The sequence below is a fragment of the Acomys russatus genome, chromosome 5 (assembly GCF_903995435.1).
Source record: "Acomys russatus chromosome 5, mAcoRus1.1, whole genome shotgun sequence".
Classification (NCBI taxonomy): Eukaryota; Metazoa; Chordata; class Mammalia; order Rodentia; family Muridae; genus Acomys; species Acomys russatus.
The window spans coordinates 63,010,973-63,031,960 of NC_067141.1; the positions used below are offsets into that span (position 1 = coordinate 63,010,973).

The following is a 20,988-nucleotide window of genomic DNA, read 5'->3' on the forward strand; positions in this document are numbered from 1 at the left end:
GTATTCTTGCTTAGAGGGGCTCAGAAGAAGAGAGGGAAAGAGAAAGAGACAGATGGTCTAAGACAGTGGTTCTCAACCTGTGGGTTAGGACCCCTTTGGGAGTCCCATATCAGATACCCTACAGATCGTATATTTACATTATGGTTCATAGCAGTAGCAAAACAGCTGTTATAAGTAGCAACAAAATAATATTACAGTTGGGGATCACTACAAGAGGAGGAACTGTATTAAAGGGTGGCAGTGGTAGGAAGGTTGAGAACCATTGGTCTAAGGGGCTCCATAGTTTCTGCCTAGGAAGGGCAGCTGGGTTCTTGGCTGCTTTACCATAGTGTGTGCTTGCGCGCTCTCTCCTCTCCCACCCCTCACCCCCTCTGCCTCATACAATGTACTTAAGAACAGGGAATTTTTCAATGACTCTAAAATTGTCACACACTTCAATAACAGCTCCTCAAAACTGCCCACAGAGACCAATGCCCTTCAAAGCAGGGGTCACAGCTTCCGGTAGACAGGCTTCTTGCCTGACTTCTGGAGCAGTTCGTGGGTTTTGGAAAAATATCTACATCCAAAAGACCCCCAGCATACCAACAATAGGGAAAGATGAGCAATATGTAGGACATAAGCTACTTGGAAGGCATAGTCCTTCTGAGATAAGAGCCTTGGACAAGGCTATTCTGGCTGATTCAGTCAGGAAATAATGCACCGTGAACTGCTCCCAATCCTTCTCCTTATTGGAATTGACTTGATGGGCCTGAACAGTATGAACAGTTGAAGAGGACATCTTGTCTGGTTCACCTAGACAAATCTCCACGGCCAGGATGAACCAAACCACTTAATGTCTGTAGATAACAAAATGTTTTCCAGCCTGGGCAAAGTTAGAGGCCAGCTTAGCTTTGCATGCTAAAGCAGAGCTCATAAGCTTGACGGAATCTACCACATGGATCTTGACAGAAAGACAACCACTTTGACATGTCACACATCATGATTTAGCTCCACGAGAAGATCTGGTGCAGAGATGGGTAACGCTGGGTAATTCCTTTCATCTGCAATAAAACCTACTAGCTTTGCAAAATATAGCTTCTCAAACTTTCCAGTGAGATAATTAAGCCCATAGGCTCATTACCCACGGTGACCCTGTTCCTCTAGATGTGGAACAGCTGCTTGGGTGTTTAGTGGAGAGGACTGTGGAATGCCAGGCCCCTTGGAAGTCTGCCTGGGTCTTCCTGGCACTGATGGACTACAAAGGGTGAACAAAGAACTGCACAAGTCCTTTTTGAGGTACCCATAGGTCACCTGAATCCAGTCTAGAGATTAGTAAAGTACAAAATCTAAGGTGGCTGAGATGCAGCCCAGATGCATCCTGGGAAGGAGTCATCGATTAGAGACCTTGTACCAAAACACCCGACCCCTCAAAAAATCAAGCACAAGGATTTTAATAGCAAGTTTTCAAAACATCTTTAAAGTAGATGGGGGTGGGGGAAGAGAATATAGTCCAGTGGTAGGATGCTTGCTTAACGTGAAGGAGTCCTTGGGTTGAGGGCCTTAGAACCACAAACCAAACAAAAACAAAACTTTTAGGCAACACAGCATTTCCTATGTGAAAGAGAATAGTCAAATCTGTAGGTAATACTGTGGATCACAGAGGGATAGAATAATTCTTTGTGGGAAAACATCATATATCAAAGCAAAACAATGTGAGGTCATAAGGACAATTCAGAAGACAAAAACTTAGAAGCAGAATTTATGAGATAACAGGTTTCATTACATGAACACCAGACACATAGGTAACTTCCGTTCTAGATGACTGACTCAGAGAGAAGCACAGGCACACTGTGTTTAAAGACTTGCCAACTATCTTTCAGCCTTATAAAAAGAAGCATAAAATAGTACTACCTTTTCTGTGTTTATAGAAATTGCACAAATAATGGGCTTTCCTCTGAGAAAATTTCAAGTATTTATGAGTTCTACATAGAGACCTTAACTAGGACAACCTGAAGACTGGGAAATCACTAAGTCTAACGTGAAAAATCAAGACTTTGATTTTTGGTATAACTATATTAACTAAAAACAAACAAACAAGGAAAACTAATGCAAAACTTAATAGAGACAGTAAGTTCAACAATGTTGTAGATATTTTAAGTTTCATTTAGGATATGAATTTTTGCCAAGCCAGAAATTCTAAAAGAAACAAAGGACGGTGAGATTAAGTAAACCCATAAACAATACTTTATAAATTAAGACCAATTTAGGTAGCTGATAGCGATTAGAAATATCAATAATAAAACCAAGTGACAGAAATATTAAAGGCCATTATTTCTGCATACATGATATAATTTACCAGATTTAAAAATTCAACACAAACTTGAGTGAATACTACCAACAGACCTGTAGGTCTAAAACTGCATTCCAACTATTATTTTTAAAAAGATATTTTTAAAGCTGAGCGTGGTGGTGCACGCCTTTAATCCCAGCACTCGGGAGGCAGAGGTAGGTGGATTGCCGTGAGTTCGAGGTCAGCCTGGTCTACAAAGTGAGGCTAGGACAGCCAAGGCTACACAGAGAAATCTTGTCTCAAAAGCCAAACAAACAAAAATACAAAAAATAAAAAAATATTTTTAAATAAAGAGACGAAGTTAATAAAAACAATACATTTCAAGGACAGGCTCATTTTTTCATATTTTTTTAAACCCAAAATAAATATAAAGTAAATTCAAAAGATGGAGAGATGGCTCAGTATTTAAGAGCATTAGCTCCTCTTCCAGAGGTCCTGAGTTCAATTCCCAGCAACCACATGATGGCTCACAGCCATCTATAATGAGACCTGGTGCCCTCTTCTGGTGTGCAGGAAAATATGCAGACAGAACAATGTATATGTAATAAATAAAATAAATCTTAAAAAGGAAAATAAAAACAGACGACTACTGTTAACACCCAATAGGATGAGGAAGAACTGAAACCCCACCTCACAAGTATTGCCAAAACAAAGTTCACATGAATCAAAGACTTTCACCTTTATATTAATGTAAACTAATAGCTTCTTAGTGTTATATAAATGAAGCCTCACACAATGTAAGAAGCCACTAAAGTGCTATATGACTTCTCTTAGCAGCAGAGACGATTACAGAAAGCTACAATTGGGCAAAGTGCAAAGAGCAACTTATTATGGGTGTCCAGGCCTAACTGACGCGTTTACAACATAACTCCTACATTAAGGCTCAGAGAACATTGCAGGAGATGGGGCAGAAAGACCAGAGGACCAGGAAGTCTGCTATGAGATCAAAAATAGATCAGGGTATCCAATTTCTTCACTCTTGGTAAGAAACGAAAATAAAACATATCACAAACAGGAAAAGAAGCACCCACTTTGCAGCTAACATCCACATGTAACTCTGGCTCCAGGGGCTCTGATGCCCTCTTCTGGACTCTGAGGGTACCACGAACAAACATGGTGTACAGACAACATGCAGACAAAATACCCGTACACGTTTAAAAAAACAAAAGAAGCAAAGCACAGTAAATTACCTAATCAACAATTGGGCTAATGAACTGACCAGACACTTCTCTATCCAACAAATACTGAAAATACATTGAGACAAGGTGACCCACTCTCTGCACCTCTACTCAGATAGTGCTCCAAGTCATACATTTCTTATTAGAATTCTTTATTGATGTCATTCTTAATAACCAGATATCAACAAAAAAAATCTCATATTCAACCTATATTTGAAAGATTTTAAAGACTCCCAGAAACTCTTAGTCTTTATAAACATTTTAGCAAAGTAGCAGGATACAAAATTGACAAATAAGAATCAGTATGTACCAATAATGAACATCTAAAAAAAGGGTGTGAGAGTCAGATAACATTTACAACAGGATAAAACAAAACAAACAAAAACAAAGCTAAAACTAGGAGTAAACCTAATGAAGAAATAAAAACTTAAGACATTAGAAGATGGAGAAACCTCCCCTGCTCATGGACTGGGAGAATTAATGTTGTAGAAATGGCTGTGTCACTAAATCAATCTACAGATTTAAATCAGTGCCCAAGTTTCATATGGCAGAATTATCTATCTTGCCACCAACAGCCAAATGAACTATTCGTAGAAACAACAATGCTGAGTTTGTGTATAAAAATATCAAGAACTTATGTAGAACCACTATACATCAGTAAGTAAAAGAAAGTTCACCAGAAAAAAGGGCAAAGTATATGAAGCAGCAACTAGCAGAAGACAACCATTAACAAATAACAAAAGATGTTCAACTTTATTAGTAACCAAAGAAACGCAAATCAAAAAGAGAGAATGTCCCATCTATCTACCTGGGGAAAACTCGCATATTTCTTTTCTTTCTTTTCTTTTTTTTCAAGCCAGCATATCTTACTGAGTCGAATACTAGTGACACCTTAGTGACACCATTGGTAAGGATGTACATGTGTGCAGTCTCTTTGAAGGACAACTTGCACATAAAGGGAACATGTCATGGTTCATTATACTAATGTTGATTAATTAAAAACTGGGAATAGAGAAATGACTAAGTAATATGAGGAAAGGAATTCTAAGTAGCAACTGAGACTTCAGCTGCATCTGAGCAACACCATGCCTGGTATGAAAAACTTCTCACTTTCTTTCATATTAAATTTAATGAAAATTTCCAGATTTACATAAGATCTTAATCGAACCAAAGCTGTTAGGCATGCTCTCTTGAAGTAGCCTCCTACTGTTACAACTCTCCTATAGCCGTCACTGCCCAGTGGATTACCTGTCAACTAACACTGACATCTATTTTGTCTGGAACTGCTGTTTAATTCTTACATTTGAACTCCTTTTTCATGATGTTATTGAAGCAAGGTATACTTTTACACTGACTAGTAACCATTATTGCGTTTTTAAAAATAACTCATACTTGGTATAAATATGAACGCAGTTCCTCATAGGAGGCTTGGATTATCTTCCTAAAATTTTACAAGAAAATACCACTCAGCATTCTTCTCATTTCCCCAGGGATGTCAAGTCAAATTACCACAGTGCTTTGGTTAAGTAACTGATAGCCAATCACACAAAAGCATGCAACTGGAAGGAAGTTCTAGAACCTTCCCCCAGGATACCCTTAGGAGAGTAGCTTACCTGAATGGTGAGTCCTGGGGCCATGGTGTTTAAGTCTTTCTGTAGCGCCTGCTTCAGGTTTTCATCTATTTGATCTGTTTTTGAAGCCAATAACAACAAATCTCATGATATTTGGTTATTTTTAATTAACACCAAAACAAAACCAGTCAGGAGATACCTTGACTCTTTCACAGAGCTTAAACGACTTGATGAAGTATATAACAAATTTAAATGAGGCGAATAGGAAGCACTTTTCTTTTTGAGAAATTAGATACTAAGAAAGATGACAAACAGCTCTTCTAAGTTTACCCCCAAAAGGTTTACTTCCTAAGTTCAATTTAACTTTGGATCAATGTTTTCACTGAACAATTTATATACTAGATTAATAATTATTGGCTAAGGCAGTTTTTGAAAATACTGTCATTTCTGTTGACTACTACCATTTTATCTCATAGGATTTCTAATTACCTCAATGGCAGTTCTACCGTTACTAAGCACCTAAAGATGTGACAAGTCAGGCATTGCAGTAGCTGTCAATTATCAAAAACAAGCAATTGGTTTGATGACATTTTATTTATTTTGTGATTTTTTTGGCTCTCCTACCATGTGGAGCCCAGGGACTGAACTGAAGTCATCAGGCTTGATGGCAAGAACTTTCACTCCCCCAGCAATTTTGTCAGTCCGTCAATTGGTAAATTTTAAATTGATTAACCATTCCTATATATCACTATGAAATAAACTAAGAATTCTAGAAAGAAATGAACACCAAAAGCAACAAGCATGCTTCTCTGGTCAGAAATTACATTATCTCAACTGAAAACTTTCACAGAAGAAAGGTAACATAGCAGGCCCAGGTTTGGAACTGTACCTAGAAATTTGGATCTGGAGAGGATTCCCACACCATGACAGAACTGGTAAAAGTGCCACACTAAGCCTATTTATACAAAGCAGTTTATGCAGAATACTAGCTTTCCTTAGAGAGCCTAGAAGTTTGTTGTGTGGCTGGCAGAGGGTGTCTATATGATCAGTCTCCAGTAAAATTACCAGGTGCTGAGTGGCTAATGAGCTTGCCCAGCAGGCAGCACCTCACACGTGCTTGCACCCTGTTACTAAGGAAATTAAGAACACCCTGTGTGACTTCATTCTGAGCGGGTTCTTCGAAGCCACATGCCGTTCTTTTTGACTTCACCATTATACCCTTTACTTTTGCTGGCTTTTATCCATATCCTTTATGTACAATAATCTTAGTTGTAAATACAACTAGGCCAGATCTTACCTGTCCTAACAAATCCTGAATCCCAAATGCAAGCAAGTGGATCTTAGGGAACACCCTTGTCTTAGTTACTGATTCTGTAATAAAACACCATGACCAAAAGCAACTTGAGGAGGAAGGGTTACTTCACCTCACAGATTACAGTTCACTGTGAAGGAAGTTAAGGCAGGGCAAGACCCTGGAGGCAGTAATGGAAGCAGAAGCCACAGAGGAACATGCTCAGTGACTTGTTCACCTTGCTTTTTTATAGCATCTAGGACCTTGAGCCCCGAAGTGGCATCACCCACAGTTAACTATTCACTCCCACATCAATTATCAATCAAGAAAATACTACATAGGCTTGCCCACAGGCTAGTCTGGTGGAGGCATTATCATCATTGAGGCTCCCTTTCCCAAATGTGTCAAGCTACATAAATAGCCAGATACTCCCAAACATATATTTCTAAGCTTTTATAAGCTATCACAGTAAAAACAGAATATAGCATGTGAATAGTGAGTTTCTAATCCCTACCAAATTACATAAGAAAATATAATTTAAGTGGAGCATGGTGGTACATGCCTTTAATCCCAGCACTTGGGAGGTGGAAGCAGGCTAATCCCTGTAAGTTTGAGGTCAGTCTGGGCAAAAAGTAAAGTAGTATCTAAAAACAAACAAACAAACCCAACAAACGAACAAATCAAAAACCAAAGAAACTATCCTTAATATAAAAAAAAAAGTAGTTTAAAGATACTTGACCTATTAAAATTTCAGAGAAAATGCTCAAATGGCCCAAGGTTTACCAACATTAAAGCACCAATACTTAAGTTAATTAAGATTTCTAATTGTTAACTGTTTATATATTTAAAACAAATTAACACTTACCAAACAATTCTATGTAAACTTCTTGAAGTGTGTGGGCACTGCAAAACTGGTTCAGCTCATGGTGGATTTTATTGAAGATTAAAGTCTTGTCATAATCTGCGGTGTAGTTCCTTACAATGTCAAACACTGAAGGAACATATAATCCATGTTTGTTTCACCCAACAATGGCCCAACGATCTTCAAATTCAGCAGTGATAAAGTGATATACCATCCACGAGGAAAAGTATTAACAAAATCATGACAAGCTAAAGCACAGCTCACAGACTTCTTGGGCTCAATTTAATATATTTTCTTGAAATCACAACATTAACAGAAGACCCAAATTCCATAATAAGGAAGGATAAGTTGAAAACACCAAGGAAGGAATGACAGTTAGATGTGTACTTATGCCACCGTGTAAAGAGAAACCGAGAAGCAGAAAAGTATAAGCAATTATTGAAAGCAGAGGGTGTCTGCTGTAAACTGAAGAATGGCAAGAGTAAAAGGAAGCTGCTGCAAATATAGACATATAAATTAAAATCTATAAAAATATAAATATGTGTATAGTTTTTTTAAAGGGGCTTTTATTTGAGCAGACAATATGGAAATCAGTATGAAGATTTTTAACTCTCACAGAGCTCAGGTACCCCACTCTTTGGCTATGTTCCTGAAGGGCTCTATTTCAGCATCCATGCTACACTACTCATAACAGTCAGAAAATGGAGCTTGCCTAGCTGTCCGTCAACAGATAAATGGGTTTTTAAAAATGTAGTAGAGATGCACAATGGAATTTTATGTAGCTGAAAATTAAAATGAAACCATGACATTTTCATGATAGACAGGACTGGAAAACATTATGTTAAATGAAATAAACTAGACTCAGAAAGAAAAACGCTGCAATTTTTCTCCCAGACTCAGAACCTAGATTACTACTGTGTGTGTGCGTATGCATATCATACAACTAGAAAGAAGATCGTAAGAGGCGAAGGAGAGATACAGAAAGGGGAGAAAGACAAGACTAATGAAATACATATCAAGGAAAGAAGGGAGGGTTATCTGGAGGAATGGAACCAGTCAGAGGAAACAGGGGACATGGGAGGAGAGCCATGGGGGAAGAGAGTTAATGAGAGTCAAGTATAATGACTATATGAAACCCTGTCTCAACCGCTCCCACCCACCCACCCCCCAAAATCCATTACTTCATATGCTAACTTTAAAAAAAGTGGTGTTTTGTTTTGTTTTTTGGTGTTTCTCCCCTAGACCTGTGACAGAAGGGGACCTCCTCCCCCACTATATGAGCTCATCTGATAGCTTGTTTCCCCTTCCTCTGAATGCCACCAGGCCTGCCTCTCCACTAAGAGGAAGTGGTCAAGTAGGGAGCACCAGAGTTCATGTCAGAGGCAGTCCCCACACTCCCAATAATTATGGAGAATGAGCTGTCCGTTGGCTAGATCTGAATAGGGGTCTGGGTTTACTGTATGCATTGTCCTTGGTTGGTAAAGCTAACTTAAAAATTCTTAAGCATAGTTTTTTTAAAAAAGATTTTATTTATTTTACGTATATGACTGCTCTATCTGCATGTATACCTGCATGCAGAAAGAGGGCTTTAGGGGGTATAGATGGTTGTGAATACTATGTGGTTGCTGGGAATTGAACTCAGGAACTCTGGAAGAACAGCCAGTGCTCTTAACCTCTGAGCCATCTCTCCAACCCCCTTAAGCATAGTTTTTAAAGGCTTATATTTTAAAAAGACTCTAATATCAGGGAAGGAGCAAACATTTACTAGGCTAGACTTTACATTAGGCAATTTATATACACTGGTGTTAATTCACCAACCTCCTCCTAATTTTCCACCTTAGGAAACTAAGAACCAGAAAATTTCAGAAATATCCCCAAAGATACATAGCACACTGTGTCAGAACCTGTTCTCCCTATGAAACATGCTGCTTTCTGCATTTGTTTTCATATCCAAACACTTGCTCCACTGGCTTTCCTACATAGGATGTTAGATGCAATTGGATCAATTGGGTTCTAGGAAATAGTTGATGGAACAGTTGTTGATAAATAACTACTAAATATATGGCTACATCATCTTCCAAATGAACCAGTGATCTGAAAGTCCCCTGTCTATCTCTAGGGAGAGAGCCATCAGCTTTTCTCTTTTTAAATTTTGAATCATAATCCATTCCACTGTGCGATCAGAGAACACACAGTCACCTGTTGCTCTCTGTGTGTGAGGGATTGGTTCCAAGAGCCTATGGAGATCCTAAAGCTACAAATGCCTGTCTCTCATACCACACTGAGTAGTATCTGCATATAAACTGCACATCCTCTTTATACTTTGTCATGTATAGGTAATTATATAATATCTAACACAATATAATTACCATGCAAATAGTTATTAGACTGTACACTTTGGGGAACAGTGACAGAGGAAAAGTCCAAATATTTTTAGTATAGATTCAGCTTTCCCCTTGAATATTTTTGATATGTGCTTGGTTGAACCCATGAATGCACAAGACACAGATATGGAGGGCTAACTGTAGATGAAAGACCATGAAGAAAAGAACCTTTAAGAAATACAATTAAAAACTGCTTGATAATAATATACTTGCAACTCTTTGTTCTAAAATCTTCCCACTATCTGTGTCAGTGTAAGTGATGTGAAACTTAACATGGCCCTATATTTCAACATCTGTTTTCCCCTTCCTGTCATGTCTTCTCAAGTACAATGAAACCACCTTAAGGGCAGAGACTGCTATCTTCACTTTGTCAGTGCTCTTGATAATACAAGCACTGGCTTATTTGGCACACCAGTTCATTAACAAGGATGAATGCCAGATAGCTTCAAAACTTGCCATTATGTTTCTTGTGTTTACATGGGCTGTCCATGCTCCTCTGTGTGTGCACTTACACTTGTGCACACCTGAACACACTCGAGAGCCACAAATCAATCTCAGGTGTCACCCCTGGGTCCCTAATTAGGCTAGACTGGCTGGCCTCTGAACCTCAGGATCTTCCTGCCTCTGCCTCAGTACTGGGATTACAAGTGCACAGCACTATACTAAGCTCCTGGGTGCTAAGGATTGAATCTAAGTCCTCATGCCTGTACAGCAAGTGCTTTACTGACTGAGCCGTCTCCCTCCACAGGCCAGACTGGTTTTTAAAGAACTTTATCCCTGTGAGTGTTCATCTTTATTAGGAAAATGCTTCCTCATACTACAGACTTTCAGATTGCTTTGCAAGTTATGGCAAATCTCAACTAGGAAATGACAAATGAGTGTGACCCAAGGAAATTGATCAGTTGTAGATCTTTAGGATACCAAGAAATTATTCCCCAACATAACAGGATACAATGGCACTTTGTTTTCCTAGAAACACTTGCTTTTAGAAACAATACATTCAGAGAGGACTAGCTCATCAAGTTCCTGAAAACTAATTCTGTCCAGAACTTGTTTCTTGTTTGTACCTCTATTTCCTGCAAATAGAAATACTTTCATGATTACTTTTTTTATGTTCATCAGTAATCACTCTAAAAAGCACCTTACTACTTCTTCAGTTATAAGTATCCTGGTTATAATTAGACAAACAGCAGATAGTTAACATACCTGCATAAGGAGCCAACATATTAACCACTTCTATTCGGTCAATATAGATCATGACCCCGCCACTAAAAATAAATGGGGGGAGGGAAGGAAAACATAAATCAGAGCCAGAATAAAAAGTAATAAAGCACAATAAAGAAGTTACAGATAAGCCTAGGGAGAACTTGATAATATAACTTAAAATTTAGGGAGAACTTGACAAATCAGCTTAAAACATAAGAGAGCTTGGTCCCTTTTAAAATGTATCTGTCCCTCTATAGATGTCAAAGGTGCCTTTGTAAGTTTCTCAAAGCAGTACTTTAAGTCATTTAAACTAGATAATTAAAACATGCCTGTACTTGACATACCTCACTCGATACAATTTAGTGTAGTAAGCATATTTTAGTAATACCCCAGCCTTGTTTCCTTTCTTGCCCTTAGCCTTTCTAGGGCACCAAATCTTAGAGGCCTTTAGACCAAAAGCATACTTATGGACTTCATTAGAAACATAAATTCTACTAAAGACCTATTGACTTGGAAACTCTCAGATTATATTTAACATTATAAAGAGAAGAAAAGATTAATTTTGTTTAAAGTAACCTTTATTCAATATCAACTCAGAGCCAAGGTTCGGGCCATATACTCAAATTCTAATCCTTACAATAAATGTAACATAGGTCTTATTCCCTAATTTAGTGAACTAAGCTTAGGGAAGCTGGTCAAGATATCAGGAAAGGCAAAGGCTATTCAAAGCCTATATGTTGTTTCATTTTCAGGTCAATAACACAGTATTGTATAACACAGTAACACAGATATGGTCATGGTAATAGACAGTCTGCTAGCTCTAGAATGCCACTTTTCAATAATACCCTAAGATGGAATGCTCCCACTTGCAGTTTCATGCAAATACCACACAGCCCAGAAATTTCTGTTGCTGTCATGCCTATATGGTAGTGTCTTAGTCAAACACAGTGACATAGTCCTATAATCTCAGGGTTTGGGAAGCAGAGGCAGGAGGACTGTTTCAAGTTTGATGCAGCCAGGGTGACATAGTGAGAGTCTGACTTAAAACCACACCAAAACAGCATACAAATATAGGGTTCTCAAGTGAGTACAGCTCTGAGAACTTCATCAGAAGTACAGAAAGTAAAGGGTGATGCGTCACAAAGGACGAAGCTTACCTTGTTCCACAAGGCACATTTTTAACTTCGTCTGTTTGTAGTGTTGTCTGGGAAGAAAAACAGAGCTCACCAAAATTTATCTTAAAAAACAAAACAAAGCAAAAAACCCAACCCTGCTGATCTAGCCAGGCATAGAGGCACACAGCTTTAATCCTAGCATCTAGAAGGCAGAGGCAGGTGGATCTCTGTGAATTCAAGGCCAGCCTGGTCTACATAGTGAGCTCCAGGACTACAGAAACAAACAAAACAAACAAACACACACCCTGCTGACCCCAGAGAGCAATCTCTGGAGAGCTACTGCCAGTAAGTGCAAGAGGGCCCTGCATGATCAGCCTCCAAAGATCAGCTATCAAGTCAGTCATTTCCCTTTATACCTACAAAGCCCATATGGTGAAAACTAAGGCTGGACTCAATGTCCAAAATGCACTAGGAAGTATTCACTCTCCAATCTACTAGCAGGTAGGAAAATTTTTCTTAAGTATCTTATTTGTCTAGAGCTGGCTTGAGATAAACTACACTGCTCACTTACAAGTAGGACTATGATGAAGGTCTGTCCCCTGAACTTTGACTCCTGGCTATTACTGTTTACAGTGATGATAAGTAACTACTTTATGAACCGAAGTTACCCTTGAACTCAGTAGCAAAACTATAGTCATTGTTTTACTTCAGGACCTAGTGTCCTCTCACAGGTTTTGTTCAGTTTGCCTCTTCCATAAGTGCCCAAACAAATACACTGCTTCCTTCTAGTGAACCAATAAATATGGCTCTTAATTGCTTTGTCATATCACACTTTTTGTATCAGAATGACCTCCTACCTAAGGCTTCAAATAGGTTAGCAGTATATTCTGGGACACATTACACATACAAAACATGCCACTTTATGGAATATGGTCCCTGTTACCTAAAAGTCACAATCTAGCACAGGATATAAAATTCTTAAAAAGAAATCTATCATTAGGTACAAAAATAATATTAATTGAACTTTAGGTATTAAGTTACAAGGAATAAAATACTAGTGTTAAAAGCTCCCTTAGATCGACAGCTCATCAACTGAAAGTACTGAACACTCTTTCAAAGCCTCTTTCCATTACCGACATAGGGTGGCTCAAAACTGCCCGTAACCCCCATTCTAGAGTATTCAATATCTTTTCTGGTCTCTGCAGACACCACAGCGTGTGGTGCACACATACAAACAAGTAGGCACACACAAATACACATAAATTTTTAAAAATTAAAAATTTAAAAGATCTCTGAGATTAAGTATTAGTAAGCAGATCTAGAAAGTGGGGAACAAGAACTTAAGGGGAACATCTTAAGTTCAATTAATGTCCTATTCAAATACACATACAGCAGAAGATAGAAGTACACACAAAAAGCAGACTGGCTTGCCTCAGCAGAAGGTGCTATTCTGATGAGTGGTAAATTCCAGGAAAAGAATACAGTGACATTAGGTTGAGGGCCTTGAATATTTGCTGAACAGTTTAAGTGCTCTTTAATCATGTTATATACGACCATAAAAAATTGTCAGCGCTGGGAGTATTCATGCAAATCTGTAATTCCAGCAATGTGGGAGGCTGAGGTGGGAGGAGTGCAAGTTCCACACTAACTTGGGAAATAGTGAGGCCCATCTAGGGGGAAAGAAAATATAAAAGATGTAGGCTCAGTGGTGGAGACTTGCCTAGAATGCTCCAGGCTCAGGGTTTAAGCACTGAAAGGTAGAAAGATGTTTTTCTTAATTCCTCTGATCATGTAATATAGCTGTTACTGAGCTTACTGAGGGACAAGAAAAGCAGCTAGCAAGCTAAAGAAATAGTTTGTCTAGGATAAGATAGCAAGGCCATGAAAACTGAAAGATGCCAATCTTGGAGACATAATAAAGGAAGGAGGTAATCACTGGTTGAATATATAATTCCAAATAGAAAGACTAAAATGTAATCCTTGGTTGAGAGATTAGCACAATGGGAGTACTAGAGACAAAGTGAGGAGAAAGGTTGATAAGGAAGAAATGAGTTCAGTATATTTTCTTTCAAAGCATTAAGCTAAGGTAATTTTCACTATTTTATACCAACTTTCAAATCAAGAAAAACTAGGAGTTAAACTTTTCAATTTAATCTCCTACCTTATGTACTTCTACACACCTAATTATTTTTCAAATATAAGAGAAATATTATATTGGCACACATTGCAATCACTGCCTTAAGGAGACTGAGTTGTAAGTTTGGGTTTAGCCTGTACTAGGTAAGAAATTCTAGGACAGCCTTGGCTACACAGTGATTCCTATCTCAAAAAAAAAAGAAGAGAGAAAAAGTGAGTCTATGTTTACTTTAGGAAGTATACAAAGGCTGAAGGTTTTACTATTATTTCTCTAAGCACTGCCTTGTCTCTGAACCTTACATATGAGATTTCACATTCATGTATATTAATCATTTCAATTATCAATAATGTTAAACCATCTGTTTAAGATGTCTATTATAATATACTAAAATGTTCCCCAAATCCCAAAACATAAATTTATGACTCTGTTAAGAAAAGTTTCTTTAAAGGGTTTTATTAATGTAATTCTTACCTAGAATGGTATTTTTTAAAATTACTTTATTCAGATTATATCTCAGTTGTTATCCCATCCCTTGTATCCTCCCATTCCTCCCTCCCTCCCGCTTTCACCCTATTCCGCTCCCCTAGGTCTTGACCGAGGGGGACCTCCTCCCTCACAATATGGTCATAGGCTATTAAGTCTCATCTTGGTAGCTTGCTTATTCTTTCTTTGAGTGCCACTTAGGCCTCTCCACCAGGGGGAGATGGGTGGGTTTTTTGTTTTTTTTTTTCGTAGAAAGAATAATCCTATTTTGTTACACTGGACCTAGCATTTACTTTTTAATTAATCAGTAATCTCAACATGCAAATTATGAGTTTACATTGAAATCTTTTTATTAATTTCACTTCACTCCTGACAGTTTATTACTATCACACACAATATGCTTGCTATATACATATAAATAAATAAAAATCTATTTACGCTGGGCGGTGGTGGTACAAGCCTTTAATCCCAGCACTCGGGAGGCAGAGGCAGACGGATCTCTGTGAGTTTGAGGCCAGCCTGGTCTACAGACCAAGTCCAGGACAGCCGAAGCTACACAGAGAAACCTTGCCTCGAAAAACAAAATAAAACAAAACAAAAATCTATTTACTATTACTGAGTATATCTACTTTATGCTACTGCTGCACATATTGCTTAACAATGAGCTTCAGGAAGGCAGACAGATTTGCCTGGCTTTGAAGAAGATCCAAGAAAAGGCCCAAACTCTCAATCTGAGGATGCCATTGTTAGCTTCAGGACTATTAAGAGCTGTTAGTGAGGGCTGGAGAGATGGCTCAGAGGATAAGAGCACTGACTGTTCTTCCAGAGGTCCTGAGTTCAATTCCCAGCAACCACATGGTGGCTAAAAACCATCTCTAATGATTTCTGATGCCCTCTTCTGGCCTGCAGGTGTATATGTGGGCAGAGCAATGTATACATAATAATAAGTAAAGAAATCTTTAAAAACAAAACAACAACAACAAAGGGCTGTTGGTGAGCTAAGGTCACAAGAGATGAGCCTAAAGCAGGCCAGGAAGACCTAGGCAGCACAGGAAGGAGAAAGCCATGGCGAGTGAGGAAGTGACAAAATTAACCAAGACATAATGAATAAAAAGTGCAATAGGAGTTAGACCTTACTTGTCACTGGATACATTTGTCATACTAACCCATTTAGAAAAAGTAATATAAAAATTTGCTCTAGGGGAAAAGGTTTTGTAACCTAAAACATTTTCCTCTTTTTCTTTTGTTTAAAACTATATCAATTCACTCTATTATAGTGCCGTTTAATATGTTAATTGTATTACTAGACAAAAACTATAGTTTTAAGTTAAATAAAACCAACCAACAAACAAACAAACTCAACTCAAGTCTGAGTGAACTACGGGAAGGCAGTCTGGAAATCACTGACTAGGAAAGGCACGCCACGCTTACTGTGTCTCAGGGCAAGAGGACAACCCTTCCCGAAGCCATTAAAAAGAGGACTGGGAAAAACCTGGGAAAGCTGGCTACTCAGGGTTACTCTCACTTAACAAGACAGCCGAATATTAAAACAATAATATTACTGACTTTTCCTGTTTCCTGAAAAATCTGCAGATTTTAAATAAAATGGAATTAAAAGGGTTATGAGCTCATAGAGTTTACAAAATCAGAGCCCAATCTTATTTTGCTATCTTATATCAAACTACGTTTATTAAGTATGCCCTGTGGCCAAGATACTTTTTGTAAGAACCAGATACATATTTCAAATAATCTGAAATTCTATCAAAGTGCCACATTCACTCAGGTTCCTCACAATTTTGTGTTTATTGCACCAAGCAAAAAGGTGATGGCAGAAAGCTGTGTGTAGACGTTCACTCCCCTGTGTTAATAGTAGCCTGGGAAATGACTCTATAGAAACCAAACAGCTCTAAACCAAGTAGGCAGTGATTTGTATTCTTAACTGTATTCTCAAGTCTTATTTTTATTTTGACTGCAGTCACAGAAAACCTGCTAATTCCTAATGGATGGCCGCAGTCGGTCCTGACAAGCTGCCTAGTCCACTTTCAATTCATTTCAAGGCAAGCTGCTGGAAACTAACTTGTGCTATGACAGTTGTACTCTGAACTTTCACTCTACATTTAAGTAAATACCAACATTTGCTTAAGCAATAAGGAAATCCATCTCCACCCACTAGTGTGGTAACTCCTGTCACACCTGTCTATCTGGAATCCCTAGGAATCACTCACCTGCACAGATCTGAATGTAGTAATGAAAGGCAACATGATATGGTAACCTGGTCCACTGGGGCTAGTTAGTAGAGCTCCTCCCCTGCAAAAAGATGTTTCAGAACTGTAAGTTTTCTTTTCAGTTCTAAGATGCTATAGTAAACATTCACTGTTACTCATGTTACTAACCTACTGGCCTTACAACAGTTACTCAACAAGAACAATGGCTACTTAACACACCCACCACACTTAAAAATGTGAAACTTCATCTAAGTCAACTGCCAGTATTGCACCCTGTTTCATAAGCTCCACCACGCACACCTCTGGGTCTCCAGCACTGCTCTTGGGCTCAAAAGATCCTCTCCGGTCTTTAGCTCTTCAATAAATACTTTTGGAACATTCTAATGGCTCTTAATTAGGTACCTTAATTGCACATAACATGAGGCAAGTCACAACAATGCATTTAACCACTAAGTTTTAAAACAAACTTTCAAGGAAGAAGAAAATTTCTGAGGCTAATGGTTCTTGTAGCTCATCATTAAAATCTCCTTATGGTTCTCCTGTCAAAGGGACAATGACAAACTAGATGAAAATGTGGTCCAGGCTGGCACTTCTTATGCTAGAATTCCATCTGTTAGGACATACCACCAAAATTGTACTTTTTCAAGGATTCAGGACGGATCTAAAAGTAGAAATACCAGTTTAGGGGGCACGATGGAAAGAAGCAAAAATCTGCTTCTTTCTGAATAAACAACTATCCCATTTTCTTCACAAATTGTCTTCTCTTATCAGTCTTCACCAAACAAGGTGGTGATAATTTATACCGAAGAACAGCTATGCCAAATCAAGTAGACAACAGCGTCCATACTATTCCTCATCTTGACTTGAATAAATCGAGAAAGGTGGCCTATAAATGTGGTTTCTGTCTGTTGAGCTTTAGGAACATGACACTGCCATGGTCATTAAGACTTTGGGAGACATAGCCATTGAGAGGTTTTAATGAAGGGGGAAAAAAAACTAACGGAGAGCTGTCATAAATAAGACCAAGAGCTCCTGGAAAAGCCATCCACAGTGGCAAACTAAACACCTGCACGGACTATAACGAGTTAGTCATCTTGGTTGCAGCGGCTGCTCCCGTCCTAAGGTGTCTTCACCTCTGCACAGAAAGAACTTGGCATGGAAACTGCCTGACACCTGACCGGCGCCCCGCCAACGGTTGATTCTCAAAAGCTAGGGTGAAACCACTTGCCAGGGCTGGAAGCGCTCCCCTGACGCTCCGGAGAGCGCAACTTCCCAGACTCCACGGTGACCACTGGACCCCTTTCTCCGTGCTCTAGAACCATCGCTGGCTGCACAGGGCGCTCACCTGTAGTACACGGCCAGGTGTCCTTCCTCGATCTTGTGGATGGAGGCGTACAGGAGGACCGCCACCAAGCCCACCACCGCAGCCACCAGAACCCGGGCTTGAGTCATATTCATCCTTGTTCCACCTGAGCAGGGCGAGGAGAGGAAGCTCAGTTCCTTGAGTTGACAGGCCAGTCTCCACCCTGTGAAGAGCCCGAGTCCGGTCGCGGGCTGAGGCGGGAACCCCCGCGCTCCGGCCCCTCGCTCTCCCTCAGCCAAGCGCTCCCCTCACTAACCCCCGCGCCGATGGCCCCCAGCTCCGCGTACGTCGTGACACCCCCCTTCCCAGGCTCCCCTGGAGGAAAGGCCCCGACTGAGGACGGCCCTAGCCTCAGGCACACGGAGAATCAAGAACGCCCCCCCCCCCACCAAGCCGCGCCTCACCGATCAGTGACGCATCGCCCCCGCCCGCACGTGCAGCCGCCACCGGCCCCGCCAACTGCTGCCAACAGCCGGCCCCGCCCACCTGCCCGGCAACTGCGGCTGCGCGGGGGACGCACGCGACGCAGCCCCCGCCCGCGACTCGCGAGACGGTGAGCGGGCGGGACCAAATTGGCCCTGGCGCTCTCACAGCCAGTTAAATCGCGAGGACCCGGCGCCTCCGTGTAGGGGTGGCGCCTTCATCTTTTTGTGGTTTGTACCCACCCAGCTGGCAAGCACGTTCTACAGGTACATATCCTGCACTGAAGAAACTACCAGACCAGTCTCAACGAATGAGTGGTTTGAGTTCAGTGAGGAAGCTATTTGACCAGTGTTAATCATTCACGCTTGGGTTGAATATTTATTTTGTGCCAGAACGCTAGTGCTTTCAGAAGGCCTCCCAGAAACAGGATCAGAATAATCTAAGTTTGTTGAATGTGGAGGTCGGGAGGCCAAAATGAACAGTGAACACTTGCAAATGGTGGGAAGGAGTTGGATGGTAGGCTAGGCCAGAACCAGATTTAGAAAGTCTGGGATGCGGTTTTTTTCTGCTGATAGAAGAAATGGAGGACAAGAAGACAGTGACTTTTATGGGTGTTTTGCCTGTATGTACGTCACCACATGTGTACCTGCTGCCCTCAGCAGTCAGAAAGGATCAGATCCCCTGGAACTTGGAGTTACAGATTGCTGTGAACTGCCACGTGGGTGCTGGGAATCGAACCAGGGTACTCTGGTAGAGGAGCCAAGTGCTCTTGACCTGAGCCATTCTATCCAGGTCCCTGAGACTTTTTTTTTTCTCACTGTATCCATGTGGACCTGGTGAGATGGCTCAGTGGGTAAAAGAGTTTGTGAGTGTGCCTGATGACTTCGTGTCAACCCTAGATCCCACATTGAAGTGAAGAGTGGACAACTGACTCCTCTGATTTCCACACAAAGCTCCACCTCACACACCAACACACACAATAATGATAAACAAGGGATAAACCTGCATCATGTGCGTGTATTACAAAACAAAGAAAAAAAGGGTAGAGCTTAGAGATACACAAACACATGGGGAATTAGGACACTCTGTTACACTAAGGGACAAGACACAACTGGACAAGGTTAACAAAGTTGGAAGGATCTCCAAGCTCCTGTGCAGGAAAGTACCAGAAAGCTGTGTTTTAGGAGCACTGTATCTGTAACTGGCTGAGAGTGATGACAGACAGACGCATAGTTAAACAACAGCAGGCAGGCACAAGGTTATGATGCTACTAACAAAAGAAACAAGAGGAGGCAACAACCAATTCAGGGCTTTCTAAAAGCAAATCTAGCCACACCCCTTGAATACAGGTGCTAACTTACATCACACATTTGATTTTATTACCTAGGAATGTATGGCACCTTGTCTGTTCCAAACTAATATTACAGTTTAGTTATTTTCACCACCTCTAACCCCTTCCCCTGCTCCCCCCCCCAAAAAAAATAGGCAGGCCATGGTAGCACATGCCTGTAACCTCAACTGCGATGTTGAGGCAGGGAAAGTTCAAGTTTCAGGCTAGCCTGTCTCAGAAACAAAAGGAAAAGAAGCTGCAGATACAGATGAGCAGTAGAGCCCTTGCCCAGGAGCATGCTGAGTCTATGGGAGAGGTGAGGTGGGGGACAAACTTGCTTTGAGTCTAGTACCTGTTTTCTGGGTTTAGTCTTAGTTGTTCATAATGCTGCGTGTGTATGGAATCAAGTGTATACAGCTGATAACTTTTAATTCTGAAAGATGTTACTGAACAAAAAGCAGAGCGGTCTACTAACTATTCAGAAGCAAGTTTAGGTGATCTTAGAGTATGTTCTGCCTCGTGTCACCTGTCTAAGTCATGTAGATTGGGAGGTGCTAGCATCACTCCAGTCATGCCCATCAAAATGGACCTTGCTATATGGCAAATCCTTGCACCGATGATTTTGATACTTGAAAAAATTCATGATTTCTGAAAAAAAAATTGACTATATGTTGAGACTTCTTTACTGAATTGCTTGTGTTGCCTTTCCCATCAGCCAGGTGAGGGCACACTCCTGGGAGGCAGAGAAAGGAGTATTACTAAGGTGTGAAGCTAGCCTTGGTCTATATAGGGAGTTCCAGGCTGGCCAGGTCTGCACAGCGAGATCCTGTCTTCAAACAACAAAAATAAAACCAAAATCCTTCTGACCTTTCCATGTAGGTAAGTATCTTCTGAGCAAGAAGTCCCCAATAAATGTTTACTATTAAGAGCTTTGAGACTCCAGACCTACTGAATCGTGAGCTTGCTTATCACTCAGCTGACAGGAGTGGAATTACCATCTTTACAGAAGCATTGATGCCCGATGAAGTAAAAGACAGCAGATAGCCATGTACATACAAACCTGTAGTGGAGACTTTGGAGATTAAAGAAAG

General features: G+C 40.2%; 1 protein-coding gene across 3 annotated transcripts in view; it reads right to left on the reverse strand.

Moving 5' to 3' along the window:
- Positions 1-18,834, reverse strand: part of Erlin1 (ER lipid raft associated 1) — a 38,982-nt gene extending 20,148 nt beyond the window's left edge. For 2 of the 3 annotated variants that reach the window (XM_051146619.1, XM_051146617.1), the window contains exons 1-7: positions 18,549-18,626; positions 18,127-18,250; positions 16,782-16,863; positions 11,979-12,025; positions 10,822-10,883; positions 7,235-7,360; positions 5,121-5,194 (exon numbers count right to left, since the gene is read on the reverse strand). In XM_051146619.1, the coding sequence (XP_051002576.1) occupies positions 5,121-5,194; positions 7,235-7,360; positions 10,822-10,883; positions 11,979-12,025; positions 16,782-16,863; positions 18,127-18,239 (504 nt within the window). In that variant the 5' untranslated portion in view covers positions 18,240-18,250; positions 18,549-18,626. Of the gene's footprint in view, positions 1-5,120; positions 5,195-7,234; positions 7,361-10,821; positions 10,884-11,978; positions 12,026-16,781; positions 16,864-18,126; positions 18,251-18,548; positions 18,627-18,809 lie in introns of those variants that run through there. The other variant, XM_051146618.1, reaches the window with a different exon arrangement.
- Positions 18,835-20,988: the final 2,154 nt, after the last annotated feature.